The sequence below is a fragment of the Penaeus chinensis genome, chromosome 43 (assembly GCF_019202785.1).
Source record: "Penaeus chinensis breed Huanghai No. 1 chromosome 43, ASM1920278v2, whole genome shotgun sequence".
NCBI lineage: Eukaryota > Metazoa > Arthropoda > Malacostraca > Decapoda > Penaeidae > Penaeus > Penaeus chinensis.
This window is the reverse complement of record NC_061861.1, coordinates 2,954,245-2,971,744: the sequence shown is the minus strand read 5'-3', so window position 1 is coordinate 2,971,744 and position 17,500 is coordinate 2,954,245. Positions and strand designations below refer to the sequence as shown.

General features: G+C 43.0%; 2 protein-coding genes across 3 annotated transcripts in view; one reads left to right on the top strand and one right to left on the bottom strand.

Annotated features, from left to right (window-relative positions):
• Positions 1-5,632, top strand: part of LOC125024524 (USP6 N-terminal-like protein) — a 23,094-nt gene extending 17,462 nt beyond the window's left edge. For both annotated transcript variants that reach the window (XM_047612319.1, XM_047612318.1), the window contains exon 10: positions 641-5,632. In XM_047612319.1, coding sequence (XP_047468275.1) covers positions 641-1,566 — 926 coding nt within the window. In that variant the 3' untranslated portion in view covers positions 1,567-5,632. The remainder of the gene's footprint in view (positions 1-640) is intronic.
• A 3,528-nt stretch (positions 5,633-9,160) lies between these two features.
• The window catches only part of LOC125048213 (anaphase-promoting complex subunit 1-like), a 47,954-nt gene continuing 39,614 nt past the window's right edge, over positions 9,161-17,500 (bottom strand). Inside the window, exons 15-19 of the mRNA XM_047646784.1 lie at positions 13,096-13,371; positions 12,176-12,440; positions 9,954-10,076; positions 9,472-9,583; positions 9,161-9,338 (exon numbers count right to left, since the gene is read on the bottom strand). Of these exons, the coding sequence (XP_047502740.1) occupies positions 9,483-9,583; positions 9,954-10,076; positions 12,176-12,440; positions 13,096-13,371 (765 nt within the window). The 3' untranslated portion in view covers positions 9,161-9,338; positions 9,472-9,482. The remainder of the gene's footprint in view (positions 9,339-9,471; positions 9,584-9,953; positions 10,077-12,175; positions 12,441-13,095; positions 13,372-17,500) is intronic.

The following is a 17,500-nucleotide window of genomic DNA, read 5'->3' as shown; positions in this document are numbered from 1 at the left end:
AACTTGGTTCATATGGATTATTGTTAATAAATATTGAAAATCAGTAGATTGAACTAGTGCATGGTTTCTGTTTGTATAGATATTTGTGTGTGCGAGTGTGTGTGTGTGTGTGTGTGAGTTTTTGCGTGCATGTATTTTGCAAGTGTGTGTGTTTATGTGTATGTCTTGTTATGGGGCCTGTGCGTCATATGCTGTGAATATTTAGCACTGGTTGCTTGCATGTACACTTGTGAAGGACAAGGCAGCTTTACTTGTACTACAATGACCTTGTTGTCTTGCTTCTCCTTAAAGATGCAGATTTGCTCAAATTTGTGCTGTGTAAGTATGACAATGTGTTTTGTTGATTAACTGTCATTGTTAGTGATATTGTTGATATTGATAAGGGACTTCTAAAAGAGAATTGACATCTGTTTCTTTAAAAGATCAAAAGTTCTTCCAGGATTTTGGTATTTTTTTATAGTCTCTTCATGGATGCTTGTACTCCAGTCATTGGAATACTTATTGGAATTTATATGAGTCAATGAAATGGCATAATTCTTTCGTTATTGAAGAAGTCCAAAATCTGTCTATTGGATGTGATGTAATTTTAATGCATGGCCAAATAGAAATTGTTCTGATCCAATGCTGGCTGCGGCTACAGGGTCGCGGTATTCACTGGAGTGCAGCATTGATGAAGTGAGCAGCCTGGGTGGGGTCGGAGGGTCCCGGGCCTCCCTTGCCAACACATCTCTTACCTCAGCGGCGGACCTCTCCACCCTCTCCTCGGTCACCCTAGCCAGGCGTGGTGACATGGACGCAGCTTCCATTCAGTCCGGCCGCTCCCTCATCTCTCCAGACACCCGGTCTGTGCAGTCAGTGCGCTCCCCAAGGTCTCCCACAGAGAAGTTCAGACACTCCAACAACCATTCGCCATCCCAGTCGCTGCCTACGCAGACCAATGGCGATGTTCATAGTGATGCAAGGTCTATTCAGAGTGAAGGTGAAGTCGTGCATAATGGCTTGGCGGGTAGCCCCCCGCACAGCCCATCTACCCCAAGGCCGTCCTGTTTGTCTGTGAGTCAGACGACCTTGCAAGACGGTGAGGCCCTGCAATCTGAGCCCGCTACGCCTAAGGCCACGGAGACACCTGACACAGTACGTATCTTCGTGCCATACTCAGGGAACACAGAATCAACAGCATCAAAATCTCAAGCCCCCAGAACTCCGCCTGCAGGAGAACACCCTAAGTACATTACTTCGAGCCCCGACGATCCCAACAGGATCACCATTCGCGTCGACAGGGACGAAGCTCTCTCCTCCCCGAGAGGGCTGTCTTCGGGACCAAATACCTCCTCGCGAAATTCTGCCGACTCCCAAGATCTTCCCTCCCAAAGCTTCACGTCATCGGTTCTGGACGATTCATCAGATCTCTCCACCACACTTCAGGAGACGAGCTTCACGCAGGACATCTCTCCTCGGATGAGACCTTCCTCAGCCCCCATATCTCCTTCACTGCCGAAGCTGCAGACAGCTCGATCCCGCCCCATCACGCTAGATAGTCCAGAATACAGTGAAGGTCTCTTATAAGTACAAGTTCAGCATCCTGGGCTTCTGACTCCGAGCTTGGTTGGTTATATATGTATATAGCTATTGGTACACTGGACTTGTAGAGAAGATTATAAATTTGAGTTTATTTAGAATACTGAATTGAATTTTATTGTAAGAAAAGTCAGCAATATGAATACAGATATTACTGTTGTCTGCTGTTTGAAAGTTCTCAGATCTGTGTAAATTGACACTTTTGCCAGAGTAGAGAGAAGTCCAAGTCATGTTAAAACATTGTTGGTTGAAGTGTGAGTGATCAAGTATGTGTGCATGTGCGGGTGACTGTAAGAGCTGCGGGCTCATTATTAGTAAGTGTACTTAATAGAATTGGTGTTTCTAGATGATCTGTCACTCCTGTTATTAGAGAGCCAATTCTAGGATATTTTTGTATGACTCCTGTTCTAGTCTTCCTTATTTTTCCCCTTTCCTCTTGGTGATTGGCCAGTAGGTCCTGGAGGGCAAGCAGAGTTGCAGCAACCTGCAGGGCCCCCACGACTGTTAATACTAACATGGTGGTGTGACTGGCTTATTCATTGTACAGTTATGCCATCAACCCAGTTTCATCAACTTTGCCAACCAAGGTCAAGGTCAAACGAATGGCCTTATTTTTGTAGGTTCCAGTGTTTGCTAGCTGTGTGAGGTCTAGGATGTAAATCACTAGTTTTATTTTCCTTCTTTTTTTTCCTCTTTTTTATTTGTTGACAGATATCATTTTTTATTGTGGACATTGTTGGTTTTTAAGTTTCTCTTCATGCAACATTCCAGATGTGTTGTTAGAATTGTATATGCTGTGTTAAAACAGCTAGCATTTCCATGATTCTATACTGTATGCTTTTTATGGGTCCAGTCAACAGATTTACTACCATCGTGGTATAGTAACATTTTGTTTTAATGTCCCAGTTTAATTCTCCTTCGAGTATCATTTAGGGGAACTGCGCCTTCATCAAGCATATATTTGGAGACTGGATGCGGAAATAGAAATACTCAAATATTCAATGTGCCTCTGTGCAATAATTCCAAAATTCAAGGGACCGAATTCAGGAGCCCATTTGGTAAAGGCCTCAACGTAGATAGCATTGGCGGCGAAAAAGAAAACAAGAAAAAAATGCTCATTATCCCATTATATTTGCATCTTTTAGTATTTATTTGTAGATGTTTCTTCAGGCATAAATCTTGCTGTGTGATAAGCGTGTGAGTGCTTCGTGTATATATATAAATATATATATCAAGAATAAGTCTGAGGGGAAGCAGGGCAGGAGATGGACCATGCACCAAAGGCCTTTTTCAGTGTCGAGCGCAAGGGTGCCTGTGACAAGTGGTCATTAAATGCTTTTATTTTGTTATTATCATCAATTTTTTTTCAAGATTTAGGTTTTAAATGTTTTTGCTCTCTTTTTTTAAAGAATTCTTCCTTCCCACTTTTTTTTCTTTTTTACATTTGGATAATTTATTTTTATTGACCTTTTTCTCTTGTCTTTTGTTGTTGTTTCTGAAAGCCTACTTAAGCAATCCTGATGATTAGTGAGACTTTTGTCGTGCTTTTGTATCCTAGAGAATAGATTAATGTTGTCTACATTGCCTAACTGAAGAAACAAAAAAAACATATCCATGTTTCTTTTTAACACAATAACCCTCTCTTTTTATTTTTTTGACAAAACTTTGAAGCAGTATTATGTACTCAAGTACATTGTTCTCATAATATGCAAGAAAAGTAATTTAAGTGGCACATCATAAGGTAAATCTGTAGAATGTTTTTGTAATTTCATATTGGACTGTATTTTTTTACCATTCCCAGTCAAAGAGTGAAACAAGATTAATGACATGTACAGTATATGTATGTACATGTATCACCTGCATTTTGCTGGTGTGGATGATAGATGTGCATGGTTGAGGTCCAAAGTCATTGTGACAATATACGTGCATCTAATCAGTGAAATAACATCACTGTTTTCTGGCTCCATAATGGTGTAGCTATTTGCCCTTGTTTTCCCCTTTTTAGAGCTCAGAAGGCTTGTATATCCATTTTTTTGTATTTATTTTTTATTTATTTGATTTGATTGATTGATTGATTTTTTTCCTTTAAAAGCCAGGAAACACTGAGAAGTTTTCATCTCTTTTCTGATTAGTAGTTGGAAAATAGGGTCCAGTAACTCAGCACCTTGGATAAATTAACTAAAACCTGTACGTAGAGACGTATATATATCCATTGAGAGAGTAAGTGATGGAGAAGGGTGGGAATTGCACTCGCCCAGTGATTTCCGTAGAATATGCACAATCGATTGAGCCTGAATATCAAATGCTGTTTTTAATTTTCCATATTGTGGAGTAGAGACACAGAATCATCACTTATTATCTCTTGTGAAGTTAGGCCTCATGGAAACTTGCTGTTAGTGATAAAAACATCAGGTTGACGCAGGCTAGGTCAGTGATGATAGCCAGTGATAGTTGGATTCCCTGCACGTACGTCATTATGTAACACCTTCACTTGTAGTTCACAATATGGATGATAAATGAATGTAAACTAGACTAAATGTTTGGATATTTGGATAGCAATATTGTTGCAGGCACTCATGTGATAATTTTCTGTTGGTAAAGAAACGTTTGGGTAAGTTTCGTCTACAGTGCAGTCTTGTAACATAACATGCATATGTAACTTTAGGTAAAAAGTTGTTCTTAAGTGTTAAGAGACAGCAAATGTCAGTTATGTGGTATCACATCACAACAACAGAGGCAGCTGAAAATTTAATTGCTACCATCAGGTTTAATGTCGTCACAAAGCATAATATTGGGTTGTAAAGGAGGTTGAGTTCTCTTGCAGTCTTTTGATTGCTCATTCATTCATTTTGCCAATTAGTTCTCATCTTTCCTTTTTCTCCAAATATGCATTGATAAAGAAAATGAGACAAGGAAGGATTTATCTTTTTATTTTATATTCTTTCCATCCTATATAATGTTTGTGGCTTTACAAAAGCACATTTTGTATTTTGCCTTTAATTAGAATATTCCTCTGTTTCTGTTTCATCATTTTGTCTTTTTTCTTTCATTGCCTTTGAAGAATGAATAATATATTTTGTCACAAATTAGTTTCTACTTAACTATAAATAAATTCCATTCACATATATACTATATTTGTTTTGTAAATTTGAAAAAAATGGCAAAAAAAAAAAAAATGTAAGTACTCACTCACTGTAGCTAAGAGCTGTTGTACAAAATACTGTTGAAAGATTTGATCTGCTTCTCTTACGTCACTCCATTTGTGATGCGCAAAATCTAATCTACCAATATACTGTGTTGCCTAAAAGCAGTATGACAAGCTCTCTTTCTCAAACAAGAAACAACTAGTGATGATTTAGTTTTGCTGGCCCAGTTTTCATTGTTGACATTCCTGTTCATTCCTTTTTGCAAACAAAAGGTTACCAGTGTACTGTGTATTGATAGATTTCTCTTTTTTTTATATGGTTATTATTATTATCATTATTGTTACCATTATCATCGTCATCATGGTCCTCATTAATTTGATATTATATTATCCTTATTATGATTATGATTATTATTATGGATGTCATTATTATTGTCTTGAAAATGATCTATGGACATGAAGGTTTTTATATTTAATTCCTCATGGACACTCGAACTTGTGAATAGCAAGTCATACAGGTAATCTTAAAAGGAAAAAAAATACATGCTGTGAAAAGGAGACTCTTTCAGTGGTTGTATTAGAGTTGATGTAGATTTTATTTAGATCTGAAAATATTAACATAAAATAGGAAATAAAAATAAGACTGCAAAGAGTTGTGTAGGAAAAAAAAAAAAAAATCAATATTAAATTTTTTTCTTTGTACATTATATTGTATCAGATTTCATATTGTAACTGATTACTGAAAATTAATATGATTTTATTGATATGCTCCCAGTATTTAATAAATATTCCAAAAGATTATATTGGGAATCCAATGTGTTATAAGCACTTTGTAAGTTGTACAAGGAGATTTCAGGAGAATGTCTATCAATATAATGGTTAAATAAATTTTTAAATTCTAAGGAAATATTTTTTTTTTTTATTCATCTCCCATTTTGGGTCTGCGATTGCTGTTCCTGATGCAGATACAATTAATGACAGGAGTCATGGAATGAAAGTAGCATTACTAGGTTAATCTATTAATAAATTTGAGACTACAGTTGAGGAATTCTCTGAAAGGATTTTCATAGTTGGTCCCAAAATCTTTCTTGTGGATCGGATGTTATTGCAAGGTTGTAGCATCTGTTAAACAAAGAAATGTAACATATGACCAATGATTAGGAGGATACTAATCATGTGAAGAGAGGAATATATTTCAAATTACAGGAGCTGAATTGGTTTATTTTGTTTGCCTTGATTTCTGCCAAATAGGTATTAAGCTGCCGGCCAGTTGCTTTTGCCGCATTTTGAAAATCAAATTTACAAAAAGAAATCCTCAGTGGTTGGAAAATAATCAGCCTTAAACCATGAAATTGAGAAATTTAGCAGCATAGTGTAGGCCATGGTAATGGTTAATGGTTAAAACAAATAAATGTGCTAGACATCAAGGTCATATAGCACTATGGTAAAGTATAGTAGTGAAGAGGGTTAATAGGCCATGTTAAAAGAATATCCTTGCCTCATAGAAAAGCTTATACTGAGCACAATAAAGTAAAATAAATGTATCATTCTGCAGTTTTGTGTCTTATAGACATTTTGTTTCTGCATTTCCCTGAAAGGGACACACTGAAAAAAAAAGTTACTGGAGGTAACATCAAACAGTGTCTGGCATCAAAAAGTGCAAAATCTAAACACCAAAGTAGTAATTAATGAAGCTTATTTCACCTTTACATTGTACTGTTTTTTTCCTCTATGTAGATTATTGTAATTAATTTTGTTGTTGCACTGCTAAACACTAGAGCTTATACAAAATAACTATAGCACACCATATAACATAATTTTTGCTATTCTGTAGTACATTTAGTAATTGCATGTATCATGTGGGTACAATTCCAAAATAAATCTATGCATGAAATACAAGTAATACATTTTGCATGAATGTAGTGTGCCAAGTAACAACTAAAGCATGCTTGTTGAGGTTTTACAGCAGCAACAAGAAATTGTATGTCTACAAGGATGTACCATAGGTGGAAGCAGGAGTACAAATATCTACGTTGGAGCAGACATTGGTCACCAGCACATACAAGTAACAGCGGGAATGTATCCAGAGGCAGGTGCTTACAGTAGGATTTTATGTCTTGTCTCTGTGCATGAACTGTAGTAGTATTTAATGCTGCATGAATGAGAAAACACAAGGTGTTAGCTATTGCAATGAGCACTTATATGTAATGATTTTTTGTGTTGTGATAACATTGAGGTAATTTAGCAAAGCTAGTATATTAGTTATAACGACACCATTGTGCATGGTGTATAACGGCATAGTGTTGGGGAGATCTTAATGAATACACTTAGAATTGCACTTACAGTATATAGAAGCATTTGTTATACACTTTGATATTCAAGAACAGCTGATGCTTATAAAGGTATATATACAAGTTGAAACACGCAGTTCTACAGACTTGTTATTACAGGTAAATACAGATTTGTTTAATTTCACTGATTTATAGCATGTGTTGTGAGATTATACTTCAAAAACAAGAACTTGGATGTCACTAAAATACATTTGTATTAACTAGTACTTTACCATATTTAAACAAAATACTGAATCATGGGATCACCTAAATTCCCACAAGCAGCCCCGTAGTACAGACTTTGTTGTTTTTTATTATTTTCTTGATTAATAACATTAATAACACTTGCTCATGCACAAAGATGACAATAAGTGTAGGATGTTTTACTTACACATTGCCTAACTCCCCAAAATGAAGTGATAAGAATTGCCTCTTTTTCACCCACTTGCCAAAGTCGTGTCAGTAATAAACATAAAAGTCAGACATACACACCTTGGTAACATAAGATTAATCCTCTTACAGTTTTGAACATGGAATACCCTGTCAATACAAAACATGAATTGTACACAAGTTCGGTGAGCAGTTACTACCAGGAGGACATCAGTGAGCCGAAGCTCCAGAGAGAAGTTCATGCACTTTAGACTTAACGCCTGAGGTCTTCAGGGGAAAATATGATGTTCATTAATTTGATGAAAGGTTTATTATGGAATTTAGAGTGCACAGGCAAGAAGTTGCTGGCTCAAGAAAAAGTAAGAAATTTGGAGTACTTTCAAAGATGGGGAAAATAAAAAGAAAATCTAATGTTATATTGCTCTGTATCTTTACAAAGTAAACACTATGAAAGAGACAAGGTAAATCATCTTTATAACATATGTGACATTCAAACTTGATAGAGTTCAGAGTTCATGTAGTACATACAGTACAGAGTAAGTTTTTTTTTTTTTTTTTTTTATCATGTGGGGTTCTGTTGATTATATAAACTTTATTACTTAAAGAGCAGCTGTAGAAAAACTGGAAAAAAAATCCAGACTCTACTTACAGAAAATGTATATTTGATGATGTCAGAGCTTTAATTAATGTACAAATTATAGTAAATAAAGGTTGTACATTACTACCAAAGGAGAGTGAACATAGAAATTGAAGAGATGATGATTGTTTGTGATTGCTAAATTTTAGAACTGTTGTCGTTGCTAAAAAAAAGATATTAGTACTGTTAATTTACTTTATTATGATAAAGTATACTATTAAGAAAATTAACTTGCCACTTGATTCTTACAATAAGAACTGGTGAAAACTATTTTCAAAATGACATGGACTCATTCCTTTGTGAAAACTATTTTCAAAATGACATGGACTAATTCCTATGTGAAAAGTCTGATCATTTTATTGCCTTGACACTTAACACTGAGTTGGAGAAAGGGAAGATAATACAAATATTAAAGATGCATACATGATTTGACTTTTTTCTTCTTTTATAATCCTAGGGGACACCTTTCCACAGAAACGAAGGAAAAAAAACTATTTTTAAAATAATTTGCTAAACTTTAAAGTTTACTATATTCAAAATTTGAAAAGTATTGGGAACCTTATAAGTTCAGAACCCCCCCACAGTCCTTTGCTCGTTGTTGTTGTGGGGCTTAGGAGATGGGGACTGAGACCAAGGTAGAGGATCCCTTACCTTGGTCCTCAGCCTCACCTCATCAAATTTTATTTGGTCTTTTCTTCTCCCCTTTTCCTTTTTCCTCCTTCTGTCCACTTATCCTAATTATTAACTCCTTTATTCCACATACTTTATCATAATGCTATATGACCTTTGATGTCTGGCATATTTATCTGTTTTGACCATTAACCATTCTGGAAATTTACAAACACTGCCTTATTGAATAATTTTGAATACACCACTGGCAGAATTTTTTTTCTAAATAAAATAAATTATGAGTTCAGAATAGGAAGTTCTGGGTTATTAGTTATCTTAAAGCTAAAAGTTGCCATATGTTATGTAAGTACCTCCATAACCCAGGTTTGTATTCACAATAACAAAATTTGTTTAATCATGGTTGATTTTTTTTATTATTTTTATTTTTTTTATGGATAAGGAAAAAATAAGTTTACATCCGTTATTTTTAATTATAAAAAGTAAAGAAGTATCTTCATTACATAACAATAATATATAACTTGCTGATTTCCCTGTGAAAAATGTTGATTTAAAAGTTGATAAATTTTGAAAATTCATATATATGATGAGTTCTATACTATATTGCTGTTGCTGGTGTCCCTCATTAATTCTGTAAAAAGAAAAGAAGAAAATATATATATTTTTTTTTCACAAAGTTACACACAAAATGCTTCAGTCATATTTTCAGATTTATTTAAACTACCTCTTCATCTGTATGCAGAATGAAAAATAAAATGTCTTACCAAACCAAAGTTTACGCTGATGAAAACAACATTGTGACGAGCGGTGGAATGGCAGTGGAAGGTACTCTGGCCTTTTGCAGGGCAGCCAGTAATGTTATTGGATCTGTTAAGTCTACAAAGCGAGGAATAATATATTAGAATAAAAGGATTGTAAAGATGAGTTACATAGGCAAAACTCTAATCTATAAATTCCTTGAGACAGTCTTCTTGTATAGAATTTTGAGATGAGGACCAGTTCTTAGAGAGAGATCATCAGCATTACCAACACAAAATTAAATATGACACAAATATATAAACACTCTTACATACCTACACTCGTGTTCATGCTCTCTTCCCTGAACACTAATACTAAAACTCGCACTCATTTGCACTCCTATACTCTCACTCACACACGCCCAACTTCACTCACACTTACAAACTCATTCACACTCGCCCTATTTCACTCTCACTCACACCCACAGCCACATTTGCCATCTCCTCACCTTCGGCACCAAGGAGAGGCAAGGGCAGAGGGAGGTCTCGCATCACCAGAGTGAAGGCACATTTTGCCGAGTACTGCCTCTCCTGCTCTCCACGAAGGTACCGGACCACCTCTTGTGACACTTCTGAAGGGGTTAATGAAGGGGATAAACATGATCAATCATCATCATTATTATTATAATTATTAATTATGGCATATATCTCATCCTTACACCTATCTGAACTACTTACCCACCCTATCTACCCAACCCTACCATACCCTATCTGTCCTATCCTACCTTCCCCTGGCTTCCCCTACCAGCCTACCAGCCCACCAACCCACCAGCCCACCAACCTTCCCCCTTCCCCCTCACCCTCACCCTCACCCTCACCCTCACCCTCACCCTCACCCTCACCCTCACCCTCACCCTCACCCTCACCCTCACCCTCACCCTCACCCTCACCCTCACCCACCTTCCAGCCACGAGTCCGTGAGCATCTCGAGGCGCTTCCCGAGGGAGAGTGCCTGCTCAGCCGACACCAGCGGACTGGGCTCGACGCTGCTGCTGTTGACGGTCGGCGACGTGACTTCCATCGGCGATAGGGACTCCCCGGCTGACGAACAGGAGCAGGAGGCGGAGGAGAGGGAGTAGAGGAAGTGGGCGGCCCGGGAAATCAGCTTCACTTGCCACAGCAGGAGGCCGGCGCGCTGGCTCAGCACTGAGATGCGACGCACGCCCTGAGGGGGAAGAGGAGGCCTCAGGGCGTTATGTTCAGGGAAATCAATCAATCAATCAATCAATCAATCTATCTCTCCCTCTCTCAGGAGGGGAGACGGGAATGTGCGAGGAAAGAGGAAGGAAGAAAGAAAAGGGAAAGGGGGACAAGGAAAGGAAAATGGAAAAGAGGGAAGGGCTAAGGAAGGAGGGAGGGGGGAAAGGAATAAGGTAGGGAGGGAGGTAAGGGATAAGGAAAGAGAGAGGGAGGGAGAAAAGGATAAGGAAGGGAGGGAGGGGATAAGGAAATGAAAGGAATGATGGAAAAAAAACGAAGGAAAGAGAGAGGGAATAAAAAGAGAAAGAACGAAGGGGAGGAAGGAGAAAAAGTGAGAAAGCCTTGCTTATTTTCAAATGTCTTCCGCACCAACAGCTACTGTTATTATTCTCCTGCACACTTTCCATGTACCAATAAGCTAAAAACACAAAAAAGATGCTTCCACATCTCAAAACAGTAAAGTGTATGGATTTATAAACCACACTTTCCCTGATATACAACATGGTGCCTCAGGAAACGATTAAAACCTTCATTTGCCTTTGTGAATGAACAACGAGGGAATAACCAGTTTCCTGATTTCCCGGCACCAAACGGCGGGGCCCTTCGCCCACCCACCTGCAGCGCCGCCAACCAGTTGGTGATGGCCTGCGGCTTCCCGACAGACAGGTACTCGTAGATGATGGTGACGAGCGCCTGCGTGAACGCCGTCTCGCCGTCCTCGATCCTGGAGCTCGGCGGAGCAGGCGCCGAAGAAGGCCCAGCAGAGGTCGACGCAGAGGGCGCGGCGGCGGCGGCGGCGGCGGCGGCGGCGGCGGCGGCGGAAGGAGGCTGCGGGGGCGCCGATCCCCCCACCAGGGTGCGCACGAGCCTCGCCGAGCAGCCGCTCACCTCCTCCAAAAGGGCGCTCTGTAGGGGAAGGAAAAGGGGCTTAGACTAAAGCAGGGACCCTGACGTGCGCCCGAGGACGCCGCCGCGGTGGTCAAACAAGCAAACAGGCAAACCAACCTTTAAAATTACACAGACACCTCAAGCACCTTTGCCCCCCGCCCTCTCCCCTTCTTCTTTCCCTCCTCCTTTTCTTCCTCCCACTTCTTTCCCTCCTTTTCCATCGTTTTTTTTTTTTTGTATTCGTCTCCGCCTTCCACCTCCCCCCCCTCCCCCTTCCCCTTCTATCTTCTTCCCCCTACTTATCTCCACATCTCTCCTCCTCACCTCCCTTCCCCTTATCCCTCTCTTCCTACCCTTCCTTTCCTCCTACCTCCCCCTCCCTTCTTCTACCCTTTCCTCCACTTACCTCTCCCTCGCTCTTGACCTCCTCCTCCCCCACTCCAACCCTTCCCCCTCCCCAACCCTTCCCCCCTTCAACCCTTCCCCCCTCCCTCCTCCCTTCCCCCTTCCCCCTCCCCCCTCCCTTCCCCCTTCCCCCCTCACCCTCACCCTCACCCTCACCCTCACCCTCACCCTCACCCACCTTCCAGCCACGAGTCCGTGAGCATCTCGAGGCGCTTCCCGAGGGAGAGTGCCTGCTCAGCCGACACCAGCGGACTGGGCTCGACGCTGCTGCTGTTGACGGTCGGCGACGTGACTTCCATCGGCGATAGGGACTCCCCGGCTGACGAACAGGAGCAGGAGGCGGAGGAGAGGGAGTAGAGGAAGTGGGCGGCCCGGGAAATCAGCTTCACTTGCCACAGCAGGAGGCCGGCGCGCTGGCTCAGCACTGAGATGCGACGCACGCCCTGAGGGGGAAGAGGAGGCCTCAGGGCGTTATGTTCAGGGAAATCAATCAATCAATCAATCAATCAATCAATCAATCTCTCCCTCTCTCAGGAGGGGAGACGGGAATGTGCGAGGAAAGAGGAAGGAAGAAAGAAAAGGGAAAGGGGGACAAGGAAAGGAAAATGGAAAAGAGGGAAGGGATAAGGAAGGAGGGAGGGGGGAAAGGAATAAGGTAGGGAGGGAGGTAAGGGATAAGGAAAGAGAGAGGGAGGGAGAAAAGGATAAGGAAGGGAGGGAGGGGATAAGGAAATGAAAGGAATGATGGAAAAAAAACGAAGGAAAGAGAGAGGGAATAAAAAGAGAAAGAACGAAGGGGAGGAAGGAGAAAAAGTGAGAAAGCCTTGCTTATTTTCAAATGTCTTCCGCACCAACAGCTACTGTTATTATTCTCCTGCACACTTTCCATGTACCAATAAGCTAAAAACACAAAAAAAGATGCTTCCACATCTCAAAACAGTAAAGTGTATGGATTTATAAACCACACTTTCCCTGATATACAACATGGTGCCTCAGGAAACGATTAAAACCTTCATTTGCCTTTGTGAATGAACAACGAGGGAATAACCAGTTTCCTGATTTCCCGGCACCAAACGGCGGGGCCCTTCGCCCACCCACCTGCAGCGCCGCCAACCAGTTGGTGATGGCCTGCGGCTTCCCGACAGACAGGTACTCGTAGATGATGGTGACGAGCGCCTGCGTGAACGCCGTCTCGCCGTCCTCGATCCTGGAGCTCGGCGGAGCAGGCGCCGAAGAAGGCCCGGCAGAGGTCGACGCAGAGGGCGCGGCGGCGGCGGCGGCGGCGGCGGAAGGAGGCTGCGGGGGCGCCGATCCCCCCACCAGGGTGCGCACGAGCCTCGCCGAGCAGCCGCTCACCTCCTCCAAAAGGGCGCTCTGTAGGGGAAGGAAAAGGGGCTTAGACTAAAGCAGGGACCCTGACGTGCGCCCGAGGACGCCGCCGCGGTGGTCAAACAAGCAAACAGGCAAACCAACCTTTAAAATTACACAGACACCTCAAGCACCTTTGCCCCCCGCCCTCTCCCCTTCTTCTTTCCCTCCTCCTTTTCTTCCTCCCACTTCTTTCCCTCCTTTTCCATCGTTTTTTTTTTTTGTATTCGTCTCCGCCTTCCACCTCCCCCCCCCTCCCCCTTCCCCTTCTATCTTCTTCCCCCTACTTATCTCCACATCTCTCCTCCTCCCCTCCCTTTCCCTTATCCCTCTCTTCCTACCCTTCCTTTCCTCCTACCTCCCCCTCCCTTCTTCTACCCTTTCCTCCACTTACCTCTCCCTCCCTCTTGACCTCCTCCTCCCCCACTCCAACCCTTCCCCCTCCCCAACCCTTCCCCCCTTCAACCCTTCCCCCCTCCCTCCTCCCTTCCCCCTTCCCCCTCCCCCCTCCCTTCCCCCCTCCCTCCTCTCCCTCCAGCGCGACAAGTCCCACGGACACTCGACCAGTATTTCGAGCGGAGGAAAGTGAGCGTCGCCGCTGCTGGTCTTCCTCCTCGGCCTTCCTCCAGTCCCCTCCTCTGACTTCCTTCGTTCATCTCTCGTCTCCTTCTTTCTTCCTTTCGTTTATTCGTTAATATGTCTTTTCTTTTCCTTTTCTTTTTTCCTTTATTTTATTTTACTTTGTTTATTTAATTATTCGTTATATCTCTCTTTTTTTTCCATGTAATTTATTGTTTGTTTTACTTTTCTTTCTTCTTCTTTTTCTTTATAAATTTACATGTTTATTTTTGTGTTTATTTGTTCGTCATCGTTGTGTAGAGTTTCATTTTGATCACTTCATTTATTTCGTTATTTGTTGATTTACTTCTTTAAGTTGTTGATTTTGTTGATATGCTTTTAATTCGATACCGTTGCAGTGAGACTAATTGCTGACATCCACAAGAAAGCAATATCCATTTGATAACAACAGTGATTATAATCATTACAAAATCATAGTGACTTAAAAATATTATTATAGGTAATATTTTGACAATTTGCACTTCCATTTCTTGAACTTACTATATCAATAAACATGGACACATTTAAATTATGTATCTACGCACGCGAAAACGCACTCACACACACACACACACACACACACACACACACACACACACACACACACACACACACACACACACACACACACACACACACACACATATTATCGATACAAGAAAACGAGATGAACTTTCAAAGCCAACAATTAAAATGCCAAAACTCACAGCCACAATACCTGCAGCAAAAATCGGCTCGTGAGATAAGCAACGATATGTATGCATATAATCCAATAAATAAATAAAAGACCATTTCATAAACACTAAAAGCCACTGACTTACTGTACCGTTAAAATCACCACGTATTTCTAATAATAAAAAAAAGTTGACTTACAAGTTTTTTTTTTTTATCACCGCCGAACAGGATCAATTCCTTTGTAAATTTTCATGCCCATTTTTTTTTCAAGGGGGGGGGGGGGGGAGTACCTCACCAGAAATACTGTCCGCAAAATTTCCGGCGCAGAAAAAGTCTTTTTTTATGCCAAAAGGAGATGAGGGAAAAGGGGAGAGAGAAAAGAGGGAGAGGGGGGGAAAGAGGAAAAGAGAGAAGGAGAGAGGAGGAAGGAGAGAGAGAGGGGAAGGAGAGGGGGGAAGGGAGGAGAGAGGGAAGGAGAGAGAGGGGAAAAGGAAGGAGAGAGAGAGGGAAGAAGGAGAGGGAAGGAGAGAGGGAGGGAAGGGGAGAGAGAGGAGGGGGAGAGAGGGGGAACGAGAGAGGGGGGGAAGGGAGAGAGAGAGGGGAAGGAGGGGGAGGAAGGAGAGGAAGAGCGAAGGGGAGAGAGAAGGGGAGAGAAGGAGGGAGGAGCGAGAGAAGAGGAAAAGAGAGGGGAAAGAAAAGGGGAAAGAGAGGGAAAAGAAGGAGGGCCGGGAGAGAGAGAGAAGAGGAGAGAGGAGATAGGAAAAAGAGAGAGAGAGGAAGAGGGGAAGAGAGGGGAGAGAAGGAGAGAGAGAGAGAGAGAGGAGGGGGGAAAAAGAGAGAGAGAGGGGGGGTGGTTTTTAAAAAAAAAAAAAAAAAAAAATGTATAAAAAAAAGGGAGAAAAACCCAAATTTTCGAAAAAAAAAGGGAGTTCCAAACCAAACCCAAAAAGGACCAAAAGAAAAAAAAAGCAAGCCCCCCCCTTTCCCCCCCCCCCCCAAACAGATAAACCCCGGGTTTTAAAGGGAGCCGGGGGAAACCCAAAAAAATTTTTTGGTCAAGGGGGGCCTCGCCCCCCCCACGAATTAGGGCCCCCCCCGATCTTTTTCTTTCCCTTTTTTTTTCTTTTTTCCCCCCTTTTTAACTCTTTTCTTTTTTCTCTCTCTTGTCTCCCCCTTTCCCCCTTTTCCTTCCTTTTTTTTTCTTTCCTCCCTCCCCCCCTTTTTTCCCTTTCCCTTTCCCTTTCCCTTCCCTTTCCCTTTCCCTTCCCTTTCCCCTTCCCTTTCCTTCCTTTCCCCTTCCCCTTTTTTTCCCTTTTTTTCCTCCCTTTCCCCCCTTCCTTCCTTCCTTCCTTCCTTCCCCCCTTTCCCCTTCCTCCCCCTCTCTTTTCCTTCCTTTCCTGAAGATGAAATGAAGAAGAAAAAGGGAAAAAAATTGGTACGAGGAAAGAGGGAAAGGAAAAAAAGGGGGAAAAAAAAAAAAAGAGAAATGGGGGAGGAGGTTGAGGAAAGTAATAAAGAGAGGGGAGGGGAAAGTGAGGAAAAAGGGAAGGGGAAAGGAAAAGGCAGAAGAGGGGGGGGAAAAAGAAGAAAAAAGGCAAAAATTTAAATAATAAAAATAATAATAATTTTTTTTCTTTAAAGGGGAGAATGGGACACGCGAGGCGCCCACGGGGGAAGGGGGGGAAAAGGGCCTGCGGCCCCCCTATAGCCCCCTCCCCTCCCCCCCTTCTCCCTCCCCCCCACATTTTACTCCAGACTAAAACTACCTACCCCCCCCCCCCCCAACACACACACACACACTCCCCTTCCACGCGACGGCAAAACTTGAACCCCGCCCCCTTGCACCCCTCTCCCTACTTCCCCCCCCCACTCTGTACATTCCGGCCGCCCACTCGCCCCCCCACCCCCCCCCCACACACAAGCGGCCCGGGAATCGCAGGTGACGTAGGTGAAGCCGCCTCAAAGGTAGGGTTTCCCTCCCTTCTCTTTCTCCCCCTTCTCCTTCCCCTTCCCTTCCCCTCTCCCTACCTCCCACCCCCCCCGGCTTCCCCTCCTCCCTCGCTTTCCTCCTCTCCCCCCCTCTCTTTCCTTCCTCATCACCCCCTTCTTCTCTTTCCTTCCTCATCACCCCCTTCTTCTCTTTCCTTCCTCATCACCCCCTTCTTCTCTTTCCTTCCTCCTCTCCCTCCCTCTCATTACCTCTCCGTTCCGCTCTCTCCTCCCCTTCCCTTTCATCTCTCTATTTCCTTCATCTCCTTCCCCACTCCCCCCTCACTCTCCCCCACCTTCCCCTTCTCCCTCCCCCACCTCTCTTTCTCCTCCTCCTCCTTCCTCCTCCCCCTCTACCCTCGCACCCCCCCCCCCGCACCCCCATCCCCACCCTCCCACCTCCCGTCCAGCGTCCTCATAATGGCCGGGTCACAGTCCGCCCTCATGAGTTTTATGAGGCTGCGGCTCTCACGCCCACGCCCACGCCTGCCCCCCCCCCTCCCCTACCCCCCTCCCCGCTCATAACCTTGCACTGAACTCCCTGGATAAGAAGGGCGCTTCAGGAGGGACGGGGGAGGGGGAGGGAGAGGGAGAGGGAGAGGGAGAGGGGGGGGAGAGAGAGAGAGAGAGAGAGGGAGAGGGGGGGAGAGAGAGAGAGAGAGAGAGAGAGAGAGAGAGAGAGAGAGAGAGAGAGAGAGAGAGAGAGAGAGAGATAGAGATAGATAGAGAGAGGGAGAGAGGGAAAGGGAAGGATAGAGAGAAGGGGGAAGGGAGTGAGCGAGGGGGAGGGAGGAGAGGGAGGAGAGGGAGGAGAGGGAGGAGAGGGAGGGGAGGGAGGGGAGGGAGGAGAGGG